The following is a 23,998-nucleotide window of genomic DNA, read 5'->3' on the forward strand; positions in this document are numbered from 1 at the left end:
CTTCTTCACTCAGCATAATTATGTTGAGATTCATCCACATTGTTATAGAAATTGAGAGTTCGTTGCTTTTATCGCTAAATTGTACTGAATTGTATGGCTATACCACAATTGCTTATCCATTCACCTGTCGATGGATATTCGGATTTTCCATTGTAGGTTTATTACAAATAAGGCTTGTATGGGTATCTGTATATAGCAGCTTGTTTACATATATGTTCTCCTATCTTTTGGGTAAATATCTCAGAGTGTAATAGTTGGGTCACATGGTGGGTGTGTGTTTAACTTTGAACTCTTTAAGACATTCCTAAGCTCTTTTTAAAAATAATTATGCTATTGCACATTCCCACCAGCATTATTGGTCCAGGTATTAGTCCTTTCTCATATTGCTAATAAAGACATACCCGAGACTGGGTAATTTTTAAAAAAAGAGGTTTAATTGACTCACGGTTCAGCATTTCTGAGGAGGTCTCAGGAAACTTAAATCATGGTGGAAGGGGAAGTAAACGTGTCCTTCTTCACGGGGTACAGCAGTAAGGAGAAGTACTGAGCAAAAGGGGGAAAAGCCCCTTATAAAACCATCAGTTCTCCTGAGAACTCACTCACTATCACAAGAACAGCATGGAGGTAACCACCTCCATGATTCAATTACATCCCACTGGGTCCCTCCCACCACACATGGGGATTATGGGAACTGCAGTTGAAGATGAGATTTATGTGGGGACACAAAGCCAAAACGTATCAGTTCATATTCCCACCAATTCTTGCCACAGTATTTTGCTCTTTAACAAATAAAATGGCACATAGTTACATGCCGTATACCATAAATGAGAATGGTTATCTTAATAATATCTAGTCTCCCAGTTCACAATCATGTTATATTTCTTCATTTATTTTGAATTTCTTTCTTATTTCTGAACAATGTTTTTCAGTGTATAAGTCTCTATTGGGTCTTTGATTTTATCTCACCCCATTCACCCCATATAAGAACTAAGTTAGCCTATTACAATTTCATGAATGCCAGCAGAAGACATAAGACTACTGGATCAGAGACAAAGGATTTTACTACTCATGACACAGCAAGCAGCATAAACATCAGCATATATGCATGAGTTTTCCGTGCCTCTACATCCCATGGAGGTTGTATTAGTCCATTCTTGCATTGCTATAAGGAAATAACTGAGACTGGGTAATTCATAAAGAAAAGAGGTTTAATTGGCTCACAGTTTCACAGACTGTAGAGGAAGCATGATGCTGGCATCTGCTTGGCTTCTTGAGAGGCCTCAGAAAACTTACAATCATTGTGGAAGGCAAAGGAGGAGCTAGGCATCTCACATGGCAGGAGCAGGAGCAAGAGAGAGTGAAGGGGAGGCGCTGCACACTTTTAAACAACCAGATCTCACAAGAACTCCCTTACTAACTCACTATCACGAGAACAGCACCAAGAGGACGGGGCTAAACCATTCACGAGAAACCACTCCCATGATCCAATAACCTCCTACCAGGCCCCACCTCCAAAACTGGGGACTATAATTCGTCACGAGATTTGCTGGGGACGCAGATCCAAACCATGTCAGCGGTGGACCCATATGAATGTCATATATCACAACTGAGGAACACTGAGCTTAGGGTATTCATCCCTTTTGTAAGCAGTAAGTAAGCGTTTTCCTTGACCAGAAAGGAGATATTACCTCATCTTTCCAAGTTAACAGCTGGAAAATTATCTCTGATAAATGATGAAAATAATTGTCAGAACTTTACCATCTTGGTGCATCCACCATGAAGTGCAGGAGTTCAAAAGAAGGACTGTCTCTGGAAATTTTTTGGCCAAATTTATTTATATTAATATTCATATTTAGTGTATTAAAAATCGTTTTGTTTATAAACTCCAATGTCTAATAGCATATATAAATAATCTTATCTCTTGATCTCATACTTTACAACCTTACCCAACTCACTTTATTAGATTTTATAGCTGTTTTTGCTGAATTCCTGAGAATTTCCTATCAGGTGGTCTGTGAATAAGGCCATTTTACTTCTTTCTTTCAAATATAAATGTCTTTTATATCTTTCTCTTGCCCCCTATTGCACTCAGCTGGGGCACTGATGAAACTCACTGGGAAGCCACTAGCAGAGATGCCCATGGAAATGGCTTTGGAAGCCATTTGCTGGCGCACTTGGGAGGTTCACTCGGAAACCAGCTGGGTTGCCAATGCAACTTGGCTGCCTGCATGGGCACCCCCAAAACGTGCTGAGGACTAGGGGCCACTAAGTGTCCTGCACTCTACTGGTTGCCACTGTTCACAAGAGCAAAAAGAGAGAAAGACAAACAAAGCTGGAAGAGGAGCCCCTTCCTCACGCAGTGTCCCTCAGCACCATCTGCTGACAAAGCTTAACATCATGTGATCTAGTAAAAGAGAAATGTTTACGGAATCCGGCTCCAGTATCACAAAGGAGGGCAACGTTGGCTATATGTGGAGCTGAGAGCAATACATTGATAACTGGCATAGTACACACTTTGGCTACTCAGCTTCCAAATACATCCTTCTACTCACTTTTCAACTTCCTTAAAACAACTTAACAACTCTGTTTCCACCCAACAACATCAAATAAAACAACTCTGTTTCCACCAAACAAGAACAACAAATAAAACCTAAATAAAACAGCAAATACAAGACATCTCAACATCGTTGGCTATATCAATGACTCCTCAAATTTAGTTACAGTCTCACTGAATATTCTATTAACTAAAGACCCAATTGTGAAGTTAAGCTCCCACACTTGTACATAAAATTATACTTGAAAAGAGACAGAAGAAGAAAACTGTTAGCATATACAAATAAGCATGTATGTATAATAAACAGAAAATATGCAAAGCTTTTACAGTCTTCACTTCTCTAATTGGGCATGACATCTTATTTGACACCTATAGTTTCTTTCTTTTGCGATGTATTTCATATGCCACTTGTTCTCAGTCAAAATATTAGCTGGTCAGCATTTTTATGGCATACAATGATAAAGAAAAAACCTTTGTTCATGAAGTACATTATTCTTTAATCACTTGGCCTTTTTTGTTTGTCTGTTTTTGTAGATTTCCAGTTATAGTCTTTCTTGCTCTTGTTATGTTGCATTAACTTAATTTATCCTTGGTAATCAGAATCAATTACTCCATCCAGAAGATGAACCCCCCTTTCTTCCTGATGGTTTAGTGGCATGAAGAAGCCAAAATCTCCAGGTGGTAGTCTCATCTTCTTACTTGATAGAACCTTTGCTTTACCTCCTGGTAGAAAAATTGCCAGCCACCCTGTGATTTAAGATCTCAGAACTAGTAAAACTGAATATTGTCAAGTTGGGAAGGAATTATTCTGTCAGTAAACTATTAGGCGTAACAATGAAAGCAGCCACAACCACTTCTATGCCTTAATTCCCAAACCTATATATTCTAGCTTTGGGGGTGGCAGCACTATAAATGGGTCTCTGATTTGAAGCATATACTACACACTTTACAACAAAGCTCCATCTTTTTAGGGTGTTATATCCAACTGGCACTGTACTAACACTTATGTAAGCCATTTCTCCATTCAATTAGGCCAGTCTCTTCTAGGTAATGAGGAATGTTATAATCCAGTAAGTATGAGCCCACTGACCTTCTTTGCAGTAAAATGAGTGCACTGAGCAGATACAATGCTGTGTAAATTCCCATCATGAGGCTATAGATGGTGGTGATGCTACAAGCATTATGAACAGAGTAGGCAAATCCAAACCTGGAATATCTGTTTATTCCACTGAGAATGACTCTCTGCACCTTCCACAATGGAAGAGGTCTGATATAATCAACTTTTCATCAGGTTGCTAATTCATCTCCTCCAGGAAATAGTGCCAGAAATAGGAGCACAGCAGGGAGTCAGTGTTGGTCTTTGTGGTTGGCAGATTAAACATTCAGAAATAGAATAGGTAAGGGTAAGGCCATGTCATTAAGCCCATGGATAGCCTCTATTTTTGCTACCACAGCTACTTTATTCAAGCACTGTGAAGGATGGTGAAGAAGCACTGTGAGGATGGTGACCAAAGAGCATATCGTTTTGTTCACCTGATCATTACGTCTCCTCTGCAGTAGAAACCCGTTGGTGGGCATTTACATAAGACAAAAATATCTTCTCCATTCTGTGTTCCTTTTGAGACATCCATCCACATCTTATCCAAACTTCCTTGCCACTATTCTGTTCCACCCAATCTATAAGAAACTGCCCGTGAATAGTGTACTTTATTTTTGGCTATCTCTCACTACAGGCAAAGTGGACAACACAGTGGCACTTGAAGTTTCAACCAATGGGAATATTCTCCTTTACCACTATCCTTTAGAGTCACCCAGTGGAGTGCTATAGTACTATAGCTGTCCACTCTCAGGTGGCACCAGGATATCATGCAGACCTATTTGTAAATCAGCTCAACTTTTTTTCTTTCTCAGTCAGCTGGTTGTAAGGAACTTCCCAGGAGGCCAGGGATATGAATGAAGAGGAGACAATGCAACAGGTGTTATTGTTGAAGGACTCTGAGTCAAGCCACAGGGTTTTGCAACTTACTTATACATTCTGAAATGGCCCCAGTTTGAACTTCCATTTGATGATGCACACATACAACCTTTTTTGCAACTTACTTACACATTCTGAAATGGCCCCAATTTGAACTTCCATTTGATGACGCACACATACAACCTTATGTCTAGGTGGCTGTGAAAGGCTGAAAAGTGGCCTCTCAAAAAATGTTTATGTTCTAATCCCTAGAACCTGTAAGTGTTTGATTGTATGGCAAATGCCAAAGATTATTTTCAGATGTGATTAAGGATCAAGAAATGGGGAGATTATTTTGGATAATCCAGATGGGCCCTAAATGCAATTATATGTATCCCTAAAAGAGAGAGACAGAGGGAGATTTGGCACACATACAAAGAGAAGGCAATGGGAAGGCAAAGCAGAGAGAGATTTAAAAATGCTAGCCCTCAAGATTAAAGTGATGGAGTTTCAAGCCAAGGAATGTTGACAGTCACAAGAAGATGGAAAAGACAAGACATAGATTCTCCCCTACAGCCCCCAGAAGGCCCTACTGACACCTTAATTTTCTTCGAGTAATACTGATTTCAGGCCCCTGGCTGCCAATACTGTGAGAGAATAAATTTCTATTGTTTTCAACCAAGAAGTTTGTGGTAATTTGTTACAGCAGCTATAGGAAACTAACACAGTGGGTTAGAGAACACCCGGTTCATGATGGAAAACTCAGGCCGCATGGCCACCCCATGCCTTACAGTTAATTGTGCAGTCTTCCCCAGGGCCCAGGAACATTCTAGAAGCTTCAAAAGAAGAATATACTTCCACTAAAGCGGGAATATATTTGTTCCAATGTCTTAGAGCTCTGTGCTGTAATTATACTACTGGAGCTTGTCAAAAGCACCAGGCAGCATCCCTACTTGCCACAGATATTATGAGAATCACCGAATATGTAGAATTACAAAGCCCTATCAACAGAGTATCTTGTACTGTCACCTGAACTTGCTGCAGAGCCTTCTCTTTGTTCGCCATTTGAAAACGGTAGACTTACAGGTGATGTATCTAGTTTGCTTGAAGTAGCACGCTCCTATGTGATATACGTTGCCCCCAACACCCAAAAGGGCCTGCCAAACATGGTGCCTCTTCTTTCATGGTAAGTGGTAAAAGATGCAGTAATCTGTCTTTCTCTCTGCAGAAAATATTTGTACATGCTTCAGACCTTTCAATCATCAGAAGCTTCAAAGTAGAGAGCCCAGAATTTTTGTGGGGTTTATCTCCCATCCTCTAGTTTGCATATAACTTACTCAGATGCTTAAAGTACTAATATCCTGCATATCTGATTCAATCAGTATCAAGTTGTAAATGTACTGGATATATAGGATGTTATATAGAATGCCAAGATAATGGAAGTTTCTGTGAACTATTTTATTACAGCAAAAGGCAGAAGAACTGACATATCCCTGAGGCAATACTGTGAGTATGTACTGTTGATGCTGTACACTAAAAGCAAATTGCTTTTGTTTAATTTGTCCTTACAAATTAGTATGGACCAAAAACAAACAAGCAAAAATCATTAGCCAGGATGGTAGCTGTTTATCATGTACCAGGGACCATGCTGGTTTCTTCCAGCAAAGGTACATCTGGGATACCAGCCACAGTTGGTGTCACGCCTGATCATGTTTATGATGGTGCACAGTTACTCTCCATGATCCACCCTCCTCACAGGCCAAGCAGATTAGGGTTAAATGGCGATGTGACAGAAATGACCACCTTTACTTTTTTTAAGCCTTTTACAGTGACTTAATCTCTTTAATTCTCCCAGGAATGAAGTATTTCTTCTGTTTTACTATCTTGGTAAGAAAGTTCTAGGTATTTCCACTCAGTCTTTTCTACCATAAAGGAGATCACCCATGGGTCAGAGAGCTAATTGATGAATACTGTCAGTTGTCAAATATTCTATTTCAAATATACATTCAGGAATTCAGGAAACACATTGATCAACTAGGCCCACTATGAATCAGACTTAAGATTTCATCTATCACCTGACTACTCTAAGCTTCTGTGCAAGAAAGAGTTAACATAGTAGGCCTCTTCTTCTTTGCAAGTTTTGCTTAAAGTATTATCCCTTGGCTGGCATCTAGGAACTCAGATTTTGGTAGGGTTCTCACTATCCTAACTTGTAAGAGTGGTACACTGTGTCTAAACTGTTTGTACAAACAATATGGTTTATACTAAACACGTGCTTTCCTCCAGGGAGTCTGGAGTTTTGATAGGTGCTAAGTAGAGAAGGACCTATATAACCATCCCACAATTAAAACCCCAGGCACTAAGTCTCTAAGCTTCTCTGGTAGACAGTATTTCACAACTTATTGCTGGAGGAATTAATCATGTCTCATGTGAGTCCATTTGGGAGAAGACTCTTGGAGTCCTGTGCCTATTTTCCTTTAGATTTCACACCATGCAAATCGCTTCGCTGATTTTTCTTTGTATCTTTTAACCATAATAAATCTTAGCCACAAGTATGACTATACGCTGAGTTCGATCTCCTCACGATTCATTGAATCTGACAGGAATGGTCTCAGGGACTCCCAAAACAGCTCTACTTTGACTGGTGTGGCAAAGTGACATTTTGAGTTCCCAAGAATTAGTGTAAATTCAGAGCCAGAGTTTAGTAATGCCCCCAAAGAACTGGTTATTCTTTTTCTTCCTAATGCACAGTCACTCTGCTAAATGGCTGAAGGTCCCTTAGGGGAAAGCTAAAAGGAAGATTTATGGAACGTACTCATGTGAATGCCACAATATCCTTCCTCAAAGTTACCTGGACTCCCCTTGAATCAAGGGACTGCTTTTGAATTGAATTATGTCTAGTAATTGTGTAAGAGCCTGTGATTCTTTTGTGGCAAGTCAAATTAGGTGCATTTGCAACAGACACCAGATGTAATATGTTAGCTTGTGCAGCTGGAGGCAGCTCTAATAGTTTACTCAGTTGGTTGAAATTTAGACCAACTAAATTTGTGGTACCAGATCTAGAGTTTATTCTGTTATGTAACTTAATCAATTCTCTGGTAGGCTTTCTGTTTATTTCATTCCTATGATACTATAGTCAATTAGCCATAGTCAAAGACCCTTGCAGGTCAAGGCATTCTGGTGACTGGTACATTCCTGCTGACCTTAAAAGTACATATGTCCACCTTGTCTTTTGAGTTTAAGTGCTGTGACCTGGCCTCTGATAATCTGGAAATCTTATCCTCATATAATAAGGGAGCTTATCTTAATGCTGGTATCATCCATGGCTATACCTGGCCTACAAAAGAGAGCAATAGCAAATCTTATTTTTTAGCAAAACTAAGCAAGTGCATCTCTCACTAACACATTCCTCAGTGCCTTAGTGCAGGATGTGCTTGCTTGGCCTCTTCGTGGAATAGATTTGAGTATTAGGCTTGTAGGTCATACACAATAAATGCCCTCTGACATTGTCATTATTCCAAAACTTTTGGAGTCCTTTATCCACATCTTGCCAGGAAAACTGTAGCATCTGAACATCATTAAATGTAGGCCATTATTGAGTCTACATTTCAACCAAGTAAACTATTAGAGCTGCCTCCAGCTGCACAAGCTAACATATTACATCTGGTATCTGATGCAAATGCACCTATACTAGTGAGTTCTGCCTAATTTAGTGTTATATTTTTCCCTTTTTTTGTCTAACACCCTTAGAAATCTCTCCCCCACATTTCTAAAGTTTACATTGGTTATATATTAGCAGAGACTTCCAAATCTTTTTTTAAATTATCATTATTTTTAGACAGAGTCTCACTCTGTTGCCAGGCTGGAGTGCAGTGGGGCGATCTCAGCTCACTGCAACCTCTGCCTCCCGGGTTCAAGCAGCTGTGACTACAGGCGCCCACCACCATGCCCAGCTAATTTTTGTGTTTTTAGCAGACACGGGGTTTCACCATGTTGGCCAGGATGGTCTCAATCTCTTGACCTCGTGATCTGCCCACCTTGGCCTACCAAAGTGCTGGGATTACAGGTGTGAGCCACCGTGCCTGGCCGAGACTTCCAATTATTTTGGTTTGTATGAGATGTCCTCCTAGGTTATAATGCGTACCTGTCACCAGAGCTTGCTAAAATTTCACCCTAGCTATGTATTTAGTAGCCACAGTGAGTGGTTTTAATGGGTTAACAAGAGCAGCCCCTTCAAGGCGCCTTTCCCAGATGAGTTAATCACAAAATTTCAAGCACAAAAAGACTAGTTTCCTCAGCTATAGGAGAGCAAACTAGTTCTCCTGCAAAGGAGTCTCAGAATAACTTGGGGGGTCAAGATTGACAGTTTCACCTGGATTCAATTATATGTCTTAATTCTAAGTATCAGTATTCCATTCCTCCCTATTCAGTGCCCCCTCCCATGAGAAACTTTGCAACACTGAACTTAACAGATCTCAGAATTTAGCAACCTACACAAGTAAATTGAGATTTTGAGCAAAACCTCAGTAAAATGTCAGACTCTTCTCAATCCCATAGTGAAAGAGGAATAACAAGTTCTAAAGAAAAGAGGGGCTGGTCACTATTGTTAATATTTATTACTTACCATGTGTCATGGGCTTTGCTAAGTAATTGAAAGGCATCTTTTGGTGCCGTTCACTCACTTAATTCCTTTCGTGGCACTCAGAATAAACCCCAAATCTCTGTTATGGCCTTGTGGGTCCTAAATGGTCTGCATTCCTGCTGACCTCTCAGTTTGATGAGGAAGTTTCAGCCACATCTATCTTCTTTCCACTCTTCTCAGCTTACATGTCACCTCTTCCAAACTGCTTTTCTAAAGTAGCTCACTCCCCTACTTCATTACTTTCCACATCAAGACCGTGCTTCTTTGTATTATTTATCACCATATTATTTTACTTATTGTATGCTTTTTTATTGCATGTTTAGTATTTTTATTTATGTTTATTTACTGCGTGCTTATTATTTTTACTCCATGAGACTGTAACCTCGACTCAGGCATAGACCATCTATGGTTTGTTCACATTGCACTGCACCAGAGAAAGACCTTAAGAAGCATACGTAGAATTCTCACACCTCTAGAAGTTGGCCTACATTATTTCCTACTGCTTTTTAAATAGGCAAACGAAAGCTTGGAGAGTCACGTTAACGTATTCCAGGTCTGTCACAATCAACTGGTAGCCACGGTCTGTGGATCTTCAAGCTGGAGTTGGTCACCTCCTAGGATAACTCCGTAGGAGGAAGTGAAGCTCATTACAATTCCCTGCTGTCCTCCAACCACAGGGGCAGCAGGGTCTGTACCCAGAGGAAACAAAGAGCATCATCATTATCATCACAAACTGGTCTGTGCTTACCATGTTGATAACGTGCCCAGTCCCCACCTTTCCTGGGACCAGAACTCCCAGCAACAGCACCAGCCACGCACCCGCGGAGCCGCCAGGTAGCACCCGCCCCCTCTCTCTGCGCAGGCGCGCGCCTCCTGCTTCCGCTCGGGGCGGGGCTGGGCTCCCGGGGCCGGTCGGCGGCTGCAGCTGCGTCCGACCCCCGGGCGGCGCCGGTATGGAGCTTGGGGGTCACTGGGACATGAGCTCGGCCCCCAGGCTCGTCTCGGAGATCGCAGAGCCGCAACAGGAGCGGAAGACAGGAACCGAGGCGGGGGCTGCCGACTCCGGTGCGGTCCGAACCCCCCGCTTCCTGCTCTGTCTCTACTTGGTAGGCTTCTTGGTGAGTGCGAGCGTGGGGCTGGGACCAAGTGCTGACTGTGTTCGGGCCTCGGGACCCAGGCGGTTCTTGGAGCTCTGGGGGAGCTCCCAGGGAGTGGGAACCCGCAGTTCGCCTGGTGAGTGCACTACCTATCAGGCTCCACTCTTGCCCCATCACCCACTTCAGTCTGCGTCTGGCCACACTGCTTTATTGCTCCTCTCGCGTTCGCTTGCACCCCGTTCGCGGAGCCTCTTCCCTTCCCTGCCTTTAAAGAAGCCCTGGTACCACCAGCCTCAGGTGTGACCAGGTGTTAAATGCTGTGGCAGGTGCAGCTTTTGCAGGGCGGAGAACAGGGGCTTGGGCAAGCTTGGAAAAGCCCAGCTGCTGCGCGGCTGCTGGTGAGGTAGGGACATGCAAGCCTTTTTACCACAACAGGCAGGGGAGGCCGCTGTTGATGACCCCGCTTGGACAGATTTAGGCACATTTTCACTAGGGTTCTTGGTTGACTTGAATATTAAAAAACGCAGATCAGAGTGAATTTTACTGATCTGCCTTTCGACAAACTGCGCATTGCACAGCGTAGGTTTGGTTTCATCGTGATGTGTGTGCGTGTGGTTTGCTTTTTTACCAGAACAGGCTGGGGAAGCCGCTGTTGATGACCCCACTTGTACAGAATTGGGTGCATTTTCACTAGAGCTCTTGGTTGACTTGAATGTTTAAACACACAGATCAGAGTGAATTGTATTCCTCTACCTTTGGACAGTGGGTGTGCATTGCACAATGTAGGTTTGGTTTCATCATGGTGTGTGTGTGTGTGTGTGTGCGTGCGTGCACGCTCGTGTCCTGGTTTGCTCCCTGAGTGCTAATTTCCCACGTAGAATGGAAAGTTCACTAAGCTGATTCATGGCATTTCTGAACACCTGCCATGTGGCAGGTGCTTTGGAGCTCCACTGTTGTAATCCACAGTTCTGCCACCGAAGAATTTAGTCTTACAAGTAAGCTGATGTTGGTAGTTTCTGGGCCATTATCTGCAAGAACCCTAGATCCGCCTTTGCACTCCTCCCTTTCCAAGGCTAGGCCTAATTCAGTAACCCTGGGTGTGAGCTAATCCAGTATCTTGAGGACAGGGAGCTGAGATAAGTGTCAAGGGGAGAAGGCTACCTTTGAGGCCTTGAAGATAGTATCTGATGGCATTGGGCCCTGGCAAGGAGGAGTCGTTTTCTGCCCAGATGTGGGTCAAGACCACTACTTCTCCCAGTCTCATGCACTCTCCATGCCCCCGACGTCCATGCAACGTGTTCAACAGTTGGTAACAACTGTATGTTGAGTTAATAGTTAAGACATCATGAAAGCATGTTCACCAAATTGCTGCAAGCCCAGAAGCACAAGGCCTTCAGGGAGGATGGCTTTTTAGGATTTCTCTGCCTCTAGGGCCATTGCAGGACCCACCCTCCAACTCCTTGCCTTTAACTTCGGAGACTGGCACTCCTGACCACTATCCTTTAATCTATTAGTTCATTCTCGGTATGGGGATGCTTATTCCACTTTTCAGTCTAGGCACCTAGAATTCACAACCAGTGAGTTTGGGTGGTTCCTGGAGAGGAGTTGACTGACATCCAGCCTTTTTAGATGTGGATCCCAAGCTACTGCTGTCCTATCTCAGAAGGCACTTGGGCTGGTTCAGCCAGATGAAAACATTCGAGCCCTTACCTGGAAAGTCCAGACGAGGTTTCAGAGAATTTGGAAACGAACGTGACTTAGAATACAAAATGGTTTTAGTATTAGAATAAAAAAAGCAATTCACAGATCATCTGTTAAGGTCCACTTTCCAATACAGATTTGAATATTCACAATTTCTCGTATGTTTTCTTTATGCTGTGCACTTGGCAAGTCTAATCTAGCAAGCCTGATACAGAATTTTAATAACTTTAATAATGTATTCAAGAGAAGCATTAGGTGTCTCACATCTTAAGGGAAAAGTTTATGGTTTCTCAAAAGTTGAGAGAGTAGGGATTTTTTTAATGGAAAATATTGTAAACAATTAAAATATATGAAGCTTTACATGAAAGTCACATAAAGCTACCTAACAGATGATTGTTAGGTAACATCTAAGGAATATTATACATAATTTAGTTATTTTTTGGACATATTTAGGGATGTAGAGACCTCTAAGATTCTTGGACAAATGGTTTCTGAATGGGAAAGGAAGGGAACAAGATTTAGAGAAGTCATTTGCCAAATTGTTCTGTTTTAGCAGCATGTGTCCTTCCAGGCTTTAATTTGTTTAGGAGGGAAGACCAAGATGACCCTTGAGGCCCATTTTGTTTAGGATGCTTAGATGATGATGAGATCTATTTCAACCACCTCTTTCCTCCAGATACTTGGTGAGTTTGTTTTCCATCCCATCAGCTTTATTCAGGTGATAATTCATTTTTGTTGAGATAGTCCAGTCATCAATAATTACTGGGGTTCCTACCCTGAAAAGAGTCCTAAAACTTTTGAGTGTATACATTCATCAATTTTTATTGAAAAATGTTGATGTTCAGTGAAAGTTTAAGCGGCCCCTTCTGACATGATCTTTTTATGAAGTGGTTACATGCACATGACCAGCTGCCAAATGCAGTGATTTTGAAGAAGCTGTGGATTCAGAAGCAGAAAGGAGTGGCCTTTTCTAGTAAAGGAGAAGACAATTTTAGAACAGAACTTCCTGAGAGGAAAGATTCAGTGGGAGGTCTCCTTGGAAGAATATAGTATTTTTCAGACTTACCACGTGCTAAAGTAATACCAATTATCAGTTATTGCTTTTGTGTCTGTATTTTCATACTTACCTTCCATAGATCTGAGGCTCTTGAACTAAATATTTCTCTCCATCTCTTATTTAGGATAACCATTTTATTAAATGATATGTTGTACTGGGACTTTTTTTTTTTTTGGAAAAAAATGTTATTGGACAATCGAGTTTCCTTTTCTGAAAGATCCAGAAGATTCTGGCTGCTGCATTTTGAGTCTTTTAAATGTATAAACATCAGTGGGCTGATGAGATGCAACTGACAGCAAAGCCCAAAAGAAACTGGCTCAGACCCAAAGGAAATTTTAAGTAATCACAATATTGAAATAATAAACCATCACTCTGGTAATGTAATTTTAAGAGCTAATTACAGTCACTTGATATTAGATAACAGGGTCATCTAAAGTTGTAACCGTGGAAAAGGCCCACTGAAAAGAGTATGTGGAAATTTATGTATCTATAATTATATGAATGCACAGCTATCAGGACAGGGAAGGGGGAATAAAAGATTAACTCTGAGCTCAAGGAAAATACACATTTCATGTGAGTTCTTTCTTTCCAACTAACCAGGTTTATGAAAGAAGGAATTCAGGTCAAGTATAATGAAAACTGTGTGTGTGCAATGTTTTTTCTCGCACTAAACCAACTGTAGCAGGTAACCTAGTGAAGTGAGAATAAGAACAAAATTAAAGGAAAAGTTAACAGTCTGTCTATGAACTCAGAATACCTAGCAAAAAGGACCCGTACGTATCACCAGAACTGAAGAAGGCAGAAGACGTGTTTGAGCTTACATTGTTTTATCAGGCCTTTCTCAAGCATTATGCCACTTAATGCTCATCATACTACTACCAGGCAGGTATTACTGTTCTACCCTTTGCAGATGACAACACGGAAGCTTGGTAACTTTAAGTAACTTTCCAAAGACAAATGTTTAGTAAGTGGTGGAGCTGGAATTGAGAACTGTCTGCCTGACCCCAAAGCCCATTCACTTTCTATGACTTAGCTGCAAAACATTGGCCTTTCCCCAGTGCACCAGCTTTTTCCTTCCTGCTTTACTGAGCCTTTCTTCTCAGGTATTATTTTATAAGGTTATAAACCACAGGTCCTAGGACATTAGCCACTTTCGCCAACTCCAGAAGGAAACATATTTTTAAGGAAGTACTAGTTCACCAATAAATACAAATTATGACTGCATTTTTTTCTTATGACTTATCCACAGAAAATATGGGTTTTTTTTTTTTTAATCTGTTTTGTTTGAGGAACTTCTATAGCATATCCTCCTTGACTGTAAAGTTGAAATGGATCTCAGGTCAGACTAATCCAGGCATTTGCAAGTGGCAGTGGATTTGTATGGCATGCTATGGTATCCAATTATGATTTCTTTAAAATTTTAGATACTAGTTTTAATTTTTAAATTAGTTTAAAATTTTAGGTTTCCTAGTTTGAAAAGTACTAATTTGAGTCCATCAGCATTTATTTTGTTTTAGGATTTGTTTGGTGTCAGCATGGTTGTGCCTTTATTGAGCCTTCATGTCAAGTCCCTTGGAGCAAGTCCAACCGTTGCTGGAATAGTAGGTGAGTGGTCGATACTGCTCATTTTTAGAGCACTGAATTTTAAATCCTCTGAACCAAGTACCTGAAAACAGTTCAGTCGTGTAGCCAAATTTTATCCAAAGGTAAGTGGGAAATGAGATGAAACAAATTTCCAGAATATTTTAAAATAGTACCCTATAGCAAATGCAATTCCTTTTTTTCTAGACAACCTATGTTCAGAGAGATTTTGAGGTTTGAGCACTATAACCAAGTCCCATGCCACTAGTGGCAATAGGTACTTATGGAGCCTCTGCAAGGAACTGGCTGTGTGTGTAAAAGGGTAGGTATATGTGGACTCCTGCCTACAGGAACCCTTAAACTAATGTGAGAGACCAGGGAAACATAATCTGCAGAAATTACATCCTGTGGGAAAGGGTTTGGATGAACATTAGCCAATTAGTTGCAAGCTTCTCACACCATCACCAACACATCATAGAGACTGTAGGGTTTCTCTGCCTGTGCAGCATAAAAATTCTATGCAGAAGTCATTGATTTACCAAAAAGGCAAGAGATAGCAGGGCTTCGGACTATGCTAACTAATGAGAAATTGTTGAGACTAACAGCTCTTGATCATTCACAAGCCACACAAGCAAGTGTTTGTAGATGGTCTTGTACATAATATTTGTTAAATCGTGGTCCAAGCCATGATTTGTATTTCCCTTGACAAATGTACTTGGAATTACACTGGACCACCCAGCAGTGTGAAGGTTTTTGGGAAAAGCAGATGGGGCATGTTGCATGATAATGGGGGTAAAAGAACTCTGTAAAAAAAAAAAGTAAGTTCTTTATAAAATTAAATCATTTTATAAAACCATTAAACATTAGAAACATAAGAGACAATGTTAAGATTTTAAGGCTTAGTGGGATTTTTCCAGAATTTACATTTCTATTCCCCTGAGTACTCTCTATGCTGTTTCATAAGTTGAAGCTACACAATCTCATATGATGGAAGCACAATCATACAGCGTCCATAAGGTCACCTTTTGCCTTTATTCTCTCTTCTGTTTACCCTCAATTTTTTGAAAATCTTTTATTAGAAATTGTATTACTTCCATTTTTCCAAGTAGAAAAAAAAAAAAAAAAAGACGTGAGATAATTTAACACAAAAGGTCTCTTATCCTAATGTTTTCTGTTGGTTTCTGTGTAATTGTTATCACATTAATGCATTTTGTGATAGGTCTAGCTGATTTTATTGTTATTGATTTGTTTTTACAGGCTCCTCCTATGGCGTTTTGCAACTCTTTTCTAGCACGCTCGTGGTAAGTTATCTTCCATTTGGTGAAACATAATCACGTGTCTCATCCATCACAGATGTAGTAAAATTGGGGACTTGAAGTTTAGCAAAAAGTGATAGATTTGGGATGAGAACACCTTTAAATTGTAATATGTTCTTCCTATAATTCCCTGCATTTTACGGGCAAAAAGAACGTAAACAAAAGTTGTTACCAATTTTAGGCCGGGTGCGGTGGCTCACGCCTGTAATCCCAGCACTTTGGGAGGCCGAGGTGGGTGGATCACAAGGTCAGGAGACTGAGACTATCCTGGCTAACATGGTGAAACCCCGTCTCTACTAAAAAAAATACAAAAAAATTAGCCAGGCGTGGTGGCAGGCACCTGTAGTCCCAGCTACTCAGGAGGCCGAAGCAGGAGAATGGTGTGAACCCGGGAGATCGCACCACTGCGTTCCAGTGTGGTCAACAGAGCAAGACTCCATCTCAAAACAAAAGTTATTATCAATTTTATTATTTATTTCATTGACATTATTTATTTCATTTATTAGAAATTGTATTACTTCCATTTTCCAAGTAGAAAAAAAAAAAGACATGAGATAATTTAACACAAAGAGGTCTCTTATCCTAATGTTTTTCTGTTGGTTTCTGTGTAATTGTTATCACGTTAATCCATTTTTGTGATAGGTCTAGCTGATTTTCACTTATTTCATTGACGTTATTTATTTCATTGATATTATTTATTTCATTGACTGTAATCAAATCCATTTATATTTCTGCTATTCTATTTAAAATTGTGTATTTTGAACTAAATAAAAGCTTTTGTATAAGACTTAAGTGTATAGACAGAAGGGGACATTTGGATTGGCTGATTGTATATCTGCAGCATGGAGTAGAAAGATCCAGAGGTGGCCAGGCATGGTGGCTGGCACCTGCAGTCCTAGCTGCTTGGGAGGCTAAGGTCAGAGGATTGCTTGAGCCCAGGAATTCAAGTCTAGCCTGGGCAACATAGTAAGACCCTATTTCTAAGAAATAAAAAAAAGAAACACAGATTCAGTGGTGACCTTGTCACTGCCCTACCTCTGACCACTCAGTTGTTTGAATTTCAGAGACCTTACCTGATCGTCCCCTTCCCTCTCCCTGTGCAGTCTACTGTGATCCCTCTGGTCTGGAGACCTCAGTGTCCAGTGGTTCAGGTGGTTCAGTAGAATAGTCTGTTTAGTCTCACAATTGTTCATTAGTGACTTTGGTCTCAATAGCTGACCTGGGGATCTCATATTTAAAGAACACGAAGTGTACTTACATTTTGCAAGAGTTGCTTCCTTGTAAAATACATTTTTAAAAGAAATTCAGTCAGATTCCATAATAAATTCTTAAATAATTAAACAACTACTTCCTGATTTATCTTTTATTGAAGTCTTTCTTATATTAGATTTCCATAACAATACTAGTTTTAGCCTCAGTTTTAGCCTCATTTACACTTTATAGTAACCCAGCAAAGTAGTTTGGTATCTTCCTTTTATATAGGAGGAAATTAAGGCCAATTAAGACCCACATAGGTTAGTTTGACTAAGCCACCTAATCTCAGTATGTAGACTCTAAGCCCATATTATTTTTTTTCTAGGAGTCATCTGTCATTGCCTTAATGGTAATAAAATGGTAAATAGGTAACTAGAGTTATCAAGTTGTACAGGAGAGCAGTGCACTTGCTTGTCAAGCAGAATGTCCTATTTCATGTTCTTTCTTGAGAGAGAAAAGTTTGAGTTACATCTTAGTAAACACCTTTTCTCTTTATTTGTAAACTTGCTCCCAAAAAACCTGATGTGTGTGTCTGTTAGAGCTATTAGGCCATAGTGTATGTTAATTCTTTAAATGTTTTCTCCTTCTGGACTCTGATCTTTCTGAGATATAGACCAGGCTTACTTGCTCAATTTTTTTTGTACTCTTATCAGAGCACCTGACAATAGTTAGCACTTTATGAATGTGAATTTTTATTGCTAACTATGACTCTACCCTTTTTTTCAGATTTTCCTTTGTTGTTTTATGTTTATACTTACATGGAACATTTCATATGTCTTTTAGCTGAAATTCAATGAATACCTTTCTTAGAAAGCCTTAAGGTACAGAAATGCCTAGTTAAAATTTCCTTTTTAACCCATACTTTTGTAAGCACGTATTTTAATTATAAATTTTACCAAAACATTTTAATTTTGAGAACAAATCTCTATAAAGAAAAGTATGTTCTGTCAGATTTGTCTAATGTTTTTAAATAAATGTATTTTAATAAAAAATGATCCATGTATTAAGTATCTATGTGTCAGGTCCTGTTTTGAGAACTTTATTTCCTCTAATCCTTATAATAACCAGCCTCAGAGGGTGGTTGTGGTTCTTTAATGACTCATTTTATATTAAGCACATAGAAAGTGTTGAGTGGAGAAGGTAATCTCTGAGGCAGATATTATCATTATTCTTGTTTTACAGGTAGAGAGACTGAGGCATAGAGAGGTTAGCTCCTGTGTCCGAGGTCATGGTGGAAGGAATGATGAGTTCAGCGTTGAGCCCAGGCAGCCAGGCTCAGGGCCCAGGGTGTAACTCCCAGATTATCCCACTGCCCTGTGAATACAATGAGGCCGGTGACCCCTTCCCCAGATCAGAGGAGTGTGGGGAATTTCTAAAATTCATTGAAATGAAAATTGGGGATTAGGATTGAAGACACTGTAGGAGGATGACAATATTTTGGAAGATTTACCTTAAAAATATTTTATAGAGGAAGTTTACATCCTTATCTTTCGGGTCCTTAAGAAAAAGATGAACATATCGATAAAAATGGGGAGAGGGCATAAACAGGTACACTTGGCAATTAGCATGGAGGAGTGGCCTGCTGAGATTCCTTCCATGGTTAGTGGAGAGGATGAGGAATGGTCGTGGAACATCGCTGAGGAAGGAGGGACCCAGGAACCAGCCTCAGTCGACTCCCAGCCGGGACTAATAGAGACCAGCCCATTGTACTGGAACTGGGGGTCATCCAGGGTTTCATACAGCTGGAGGGACCCTGTTCTTAACCCTTTTACACAGTGCTCCATTGATAGTATAGTGTTTGGTAATTGTTGTTTTAAGGCAGTGACTTTTGTTTTCAAACACAGCTTCACTCAGAACATCAGTAGGTGAAATGGCAGGCTTCCTCCTGGGCCACCTCTGTGGCCTTGCTCAACATCCTTGCTTGCATCTGTACAACGCTAGTGTTCAGAAGGGAGCTCTGCCAGGCAAGTTTCTGAGGCTTCCCAAACATAGGAATTCTAAGGAGCAGAAATGCTGCCTTATGTGCTTCTCTCGAGAGAAAATGCAAATAGTACACCACCTTTTAAAAAATTATCAAGAAAATAGGCAAACATAATTTTAAAAGATGCTGCTTAACCAATCTGTAGACTTTAAACATTGACAGTAACAGTGCTGGTTGAAATAAGGGGAAATGGAGACTGTTACTGTTCTAATTACAGTATATATGGGATTACAAATCTTTCCAGAGAGTAATTGGTCAGTATATGGCAAATGCCTAAAAAAAATGCCTGCATAGAATTGGAGCAACTCTAGGGATTTGTTCCAAGGGAATTTTTAAGGGTATCTGTGGAGAGTTTGCTATGAAGATGCCTATTGTAGCATTATTTATATTTTGACGAATTTTAAAGAGCAAAATCTAACAAAACAGTTTGTTAAATAAATATTGGTATGTAGTGGAATAAGGAATATAATTAAAATGGTAACAAAGGCAAAGTTTTAATAACATGGAATGATGCTTAAGTCATATTAAGTGAAAAAGCACGTTACAAAATAGGGCATATTGTATGACCATTTTGTTAAAATATAGGTACATTTGGGATTATGAGGTATTTTTTTTTTTTCCTGAGATGGAGTCTCGCTCTGTCGCCCAGGCTGGAGTGCAGTGGCGCAATCTCAGTTCACTGCAAGCTCCGCCTCTCGGGTTCCCGCCATTCTCCTGTCTCAGCCTCCTGTGTAGCTGGGACTACAGGCGCCCGCCTCCTCGCCCGGCTAGTTTTTTGTATTTTTTAGTAGAAACGGGGTTTCACCGTGTTAGCCAGGATGGTCTCGATCTCCTGACCTCGTGATCCACCCATCTCGGCCTCCCAATATGAGATATTTTTATATTCTTCATTTTGTTTTTCAGTATTTTCTAAAGTTTTTAAAAATGTACGTGGTATCTGAAGAGTATAGTCGTATAAAGTAATGAGAATGAAGAGAATGAGGCTTTATAAATTATACTTTATCATCTCTCCTGCCTTTCTTAGCTACCAGATCATCAGACTTTTTTGTTTGTTTGTTTTTGGACAAAGAAAATACGTTATGTTTTCCATTCACTGTGTGTGAAGATCAGAGAAAATAACTTACTCTGACAAATGGCGTCATGGAACTGAGTGTTTGAGGATCTGACACTGAATCTTCTAATGATTTCCCCTGGTCACTTTGTTTTGGTCATTTGCATGGTAGTAGTTGTTGCTGTGGATGGCATCAAAGGGCTTTTTCTTGCTTTCCTCAGGGCTGCTGGAGCGATGTGGTGGGAAAACGGTCTTCCTTGCTGGCATGCATTCTACTCAGTGCCCTGGGCTATCTCCTTCTCGGAGCAGCCACCAACATGTTCCTGTTTGTCCTGGCTAGAGTCCCGGCAGGTGAGTGACTTTTTTTTTTTTTTTTTCCAAACATAGCTTCCCCCAGAACCTCAATATGTGAAATGGCAGGCTTCCTCCTGGGCCACCTCTGTGGTCTTGCTCAACATCCTTACTTGCATAAAGAGTGTTCAGAAGGGAGCTGTGTCTGGCAAGTCTCTGAGGCTTCCCAAATGTAGGAATTCTAACAGGCAGAAATGCTGGCCGTGTGTGTGTGTGTGTGTGTGTGTGTGGTGTGGTGTGTTTAGTGTGTGTGTGATGTGTGTGTGTGTGTCTGTGTCTGTGTGTGTCTGTGTGTGTGTGTGTCTGTGTCTGTGTGTGTCTGTGTGTCTGTGTGTCTGTGTGTCTGTCTAAAGCCTGTTCCTGCTGGACATTGCCTCTTTGATCAGCACTTACATAAAGTGCTAATTACAATGGCAATTGTGGCTATAACTGACACCAGCAGCTGCTGGCCATTGAACATTTAGCACGAACCAGACACTCTGCTATCCTGACCAAACCTGGAGCTGTACTTCACAGAGCCCCTTGCCCCTCAGAGCCTGTCGGCGTGAATGATCACACTGCTGTACTGGGACTTGTCTCCTTCCTTTTGATCTTGCTTTACATCAAGTCAGTAAGAATTTGTTAAGTGTCTTTGGCCAGCACTGAGGTTCCTGTTCTCTCCCTTGGTGAGCCTGTAGTCTTGTAACTGGGCTTCCTCACATCAAATTGGGATTCACCTCTTTAGCTTTCCTGTGGCCTCCTTCTGTCTGTCAATTAGGGGGAACACTGGGATTATGATACAGCAGCTCGTGGGTGAGTTTGCTACTTCTAGACTGGTCTGGGCTGTTTTTAACATTTTGAAGTAGCTTTTATTTTGTCCATTTTTTTGAAACACCTCCTGTGAATGCCGGGTAGTGCTTGGTGGGTAGGTTATTCCTGTAGAAGCTCTTTGTTCTCTCTTTGCCATTCTTAGCAATTAGAGGAGTTTCATTGTCTTTCTTACTGTACCTATCAGAGCACTGGCAGGCTCTGCTACCCTGCTCGACAAGTCAGGGGCACTGGGCACCATCCTGAGTTTTGCTGAACTGCTTTTAATTGACTCCCCAAATAAATAGAGCATCAGATAACTCATTTTAACATAGACATGATGATCAGCTGGCTCACCTGGGATTTCCACACCATGTCTGTGGAATATACACTTTTTTCATTTACTCTGAAAGTCTGCAGAGTTCAGCCCCCAAAGTTCTTAACCATGCCTTTTTGTTGACTAGATAAATGCTTTATGAAGGTCTTTGCTTGAATGTGGTCAGTTGTCTTTACAAACCCCAGTATCACACACAAAATCCAAGTGATAGCCATTGTATGTGCATCTGGTGTTGAGTTTATCGTTCGTGGTGGGCAGCGTGCCTTTCTGCAGCGTAACACACTCCACCATTACGTGGTACATACTGTCCGTAATTCTAAAGAAGCAGATGGGGAAGATGAAGAAGAACCTAGAGTTGTTGCAAAATGCATTGAGATTTATGGGGAGGATTTAAATGTTTTATGTAATAGGAAATGAGCCTGGGCTTAAGTAGTGAGAGTTCTCTTATACGCACTGTCACTATAATTTTCACCAGTGAGAGCCATACATAAAAACTCCTCCTTGCCCATGTAACCTCCACAGTGTTCAGTGGTCTGTGAACAGGAGCAAGCCATGGGGGCTTCACAGAGTTCTGCTTCACAAAGTCAGTCGTGGATTCAGATCCTAGTGTCCTAAAAATGAGCCACTGGCTTCGAGTCAGTGCCTGAGTTTTAAGTGCCTGAGTTGGACGCCTCATTTTCCATTCCACTCTGTCCACCACCCCAACCTCTGAAAGACAAGAGAAGCTGAGGCTGGGTTGTTTGTGGGATACTCTTACCACAGTCCTCGTCCCTCATGTATGTAAAGTGAACCTTACATCAATACAATTTCAAAAAGAATCATGGAATTCCTACAAGACCTATCGAAATCATGTTCTGGCCCAGTCCTCTCTGATGTTTACAAAAACAGGTCTAGGGAGAGTCCATCTACCTAATTCCAAAAGAGATTTACACATTTGCTTTCCAAAGAGTCTGGCTATCAGGCACACAACCACACTACTTTTGAGGCAGAGCTGGGAATAGATTAGTAGGACGAGTGTGCTGAAGCACTCGGCAGCAGCACAGTGATGTGCAGAGTGGGACTCCCCACGGGACATCACGGAGAAATACTGTGTCACATCACACTTGGGTGATTCACGCAGATCCGCCAGCCGCATTTATTCAGTTTCTACTATGTGTTGATCAAAATAGTGGGCCGCTGGTTACCAGAGTCTGTCAGCATGTTTGCAAGTATGGTTGTTCTGCACATGGGGGTCTGGGGACATAGGAGTCAAATCCCATCTGCAGAGATGTGAGGAGTATAGTTGTCATTCACTTTTATTTCTTATTAAAAGTTGTATCATAGCATTCAATTTGTTCAACAAATTCACAGGCCTCTTACTGGTAGAAAATCCATTGGTATTGGTTTAGTGATGGTGCTATCGGATTTTTACTCACTCCTTGTACTCTCCCCAGCTCCGTTTCTCTGTTCCTTGGTTTATCCTCAGGGTCAAGATTAGGGCTGGCCATAGAGTAGGCATGCAGTAAATATTGGCTCAATGAGTTAATGTGTAAAGAAGGAAAACTCGCTTTATGGAAGCCACCGTGAAATGCAATTGGGTAACTGGGAGATACCTGGGAGGTCATGACCGGAGGTGGGCAAGCTGAGGGCTAAAGGACTTGGTTGCCAGAGATAAGGTGACCGACTAGGATCAGAGTGCTAGGCCAGGAGTCCAATTATGGTGGGATGGAACCAGCAGACCTCTGAGGTTCAAAGAAAAGAAGATCAGATGCCTTGGTTGTAAAGTGGTGAGCATAGCTGCCTTCCAAAGAAACCGGAGATCAGAACTCCATCAGGGATAGAGGTGAAGCACAGGATCATAAGTGAGATACTTGTGGTCTGGAAAAAGTTACAGAGACTGTTTCTCATCCCCTTGCAGGTATTTTTAAACACACACTGTCCATCTCGAGGGCTCTACTTTCTGATGTGGTTCCAGAGAAGGAACGGCCGCTTGTAATCGGACACTTCAACACAGCCTCCGGTGTGGGCTTCATCTTGGGCCCCGTGGTCGGTGGCTATCTCACTGAATTAGAGGATGGGTTTTATCTCACAGCCTTCATCTGCTTTTGGGTCTTCATTCTCAATGCCGGTAAGTTGACAGTCATGGGAAGATTGTTTTGTGTATTCATACTGACCAATCTAGCTACCTTTCTCTTATTTCTTTGCAATTAGGTTTTATCAGAATGGACAGACTCACCGTCTAAAAGCGAAAGTCATTTTTAGGAACCTTCCTAGTGTTTTCCGTAGTGGCCAGTACCAGTTTACATTCCCAAGTGTGCCAGTGTTCTCTTTTCTTTCTTTTTTTTCTTTTTTGAGAT

The 23,998-nt window shown here is 41.1% G+C and overlaps 2 protein-coding genes across 4 annotated transcripts in view; one reads left to right on the top strand and one right to left on the bottom strand.

The window, feature by feature from the left end:
- TMEM182 (transmembrane protein 182) overlaps positions 1-9,979 on the bottom strand; it is an 88,676-nt gene extending 78,697 nt beyond the window's left edge. The window contains 1 exon segment of the mRNA XM_017864936.1: positions 9,899-9,979. Coding sequence (XP_017720425.1) covers positions 9,899-9,901 — 3 coding nt within the window. The 5' untranslated portion in view covers positions 9,902-9,979.
- The window catches only part of SLC67A2 (solute carrier family 67 member 2), a 42,697-nt gene that overhangs the window by 10,108 nt on the left and 8,591 nt on the right, over positions 1-23,998 (top strand). The window contains exons 1-5 of one of the 3 annotated variants that reach the window (XM_017864933.1): positions 10,033-10,268; positions 14,523-14,610; positions 15,844-15,887; positions 20,410-20,539; positions 23,560-23,769. In XM_017864933.1, coding sequence (XP_017720422.1) covers positions 10,104-10,268; positions 14,523-14,610; positions 15,844-15,887; positions 20,410-20,539; positions 23,560-23,769 — 637 coding nt within the window. In that variant the 5' untranslated portion in view covers positions 10,033-10,103. Of the gene's footprint in view, positions 1-10,032; positions 10,269-14,522; positions 14,611-15,843; positions 15,888-20,409; positions 20,540-23,559; positions 23,770-23,998 lie in introns of those variants that run through there. The other 2 variants (XM_017864934.1, XM_017864935.1) reach the window with 2 other exon arrangements.

The sequence above is a fragment of the Rhinopithecus bieti genome, unplaced genomic scaffold, assembly GCF_001698545.2.
Source record: "Rhinopithecus bieti isolate Rb0 unplaced genomic scaffold, ASM169854v2 scaffold_76666, whole genome shotgun sequence".
In the NCBI taxonomy this organism is placed as follows: domain Eukaryota; kingdom Metazoa; phylum Chordata; class Mammalia; order Primates; family Cercopithecidae; genus Rhinopithecus; species Rhinopithecus bieti.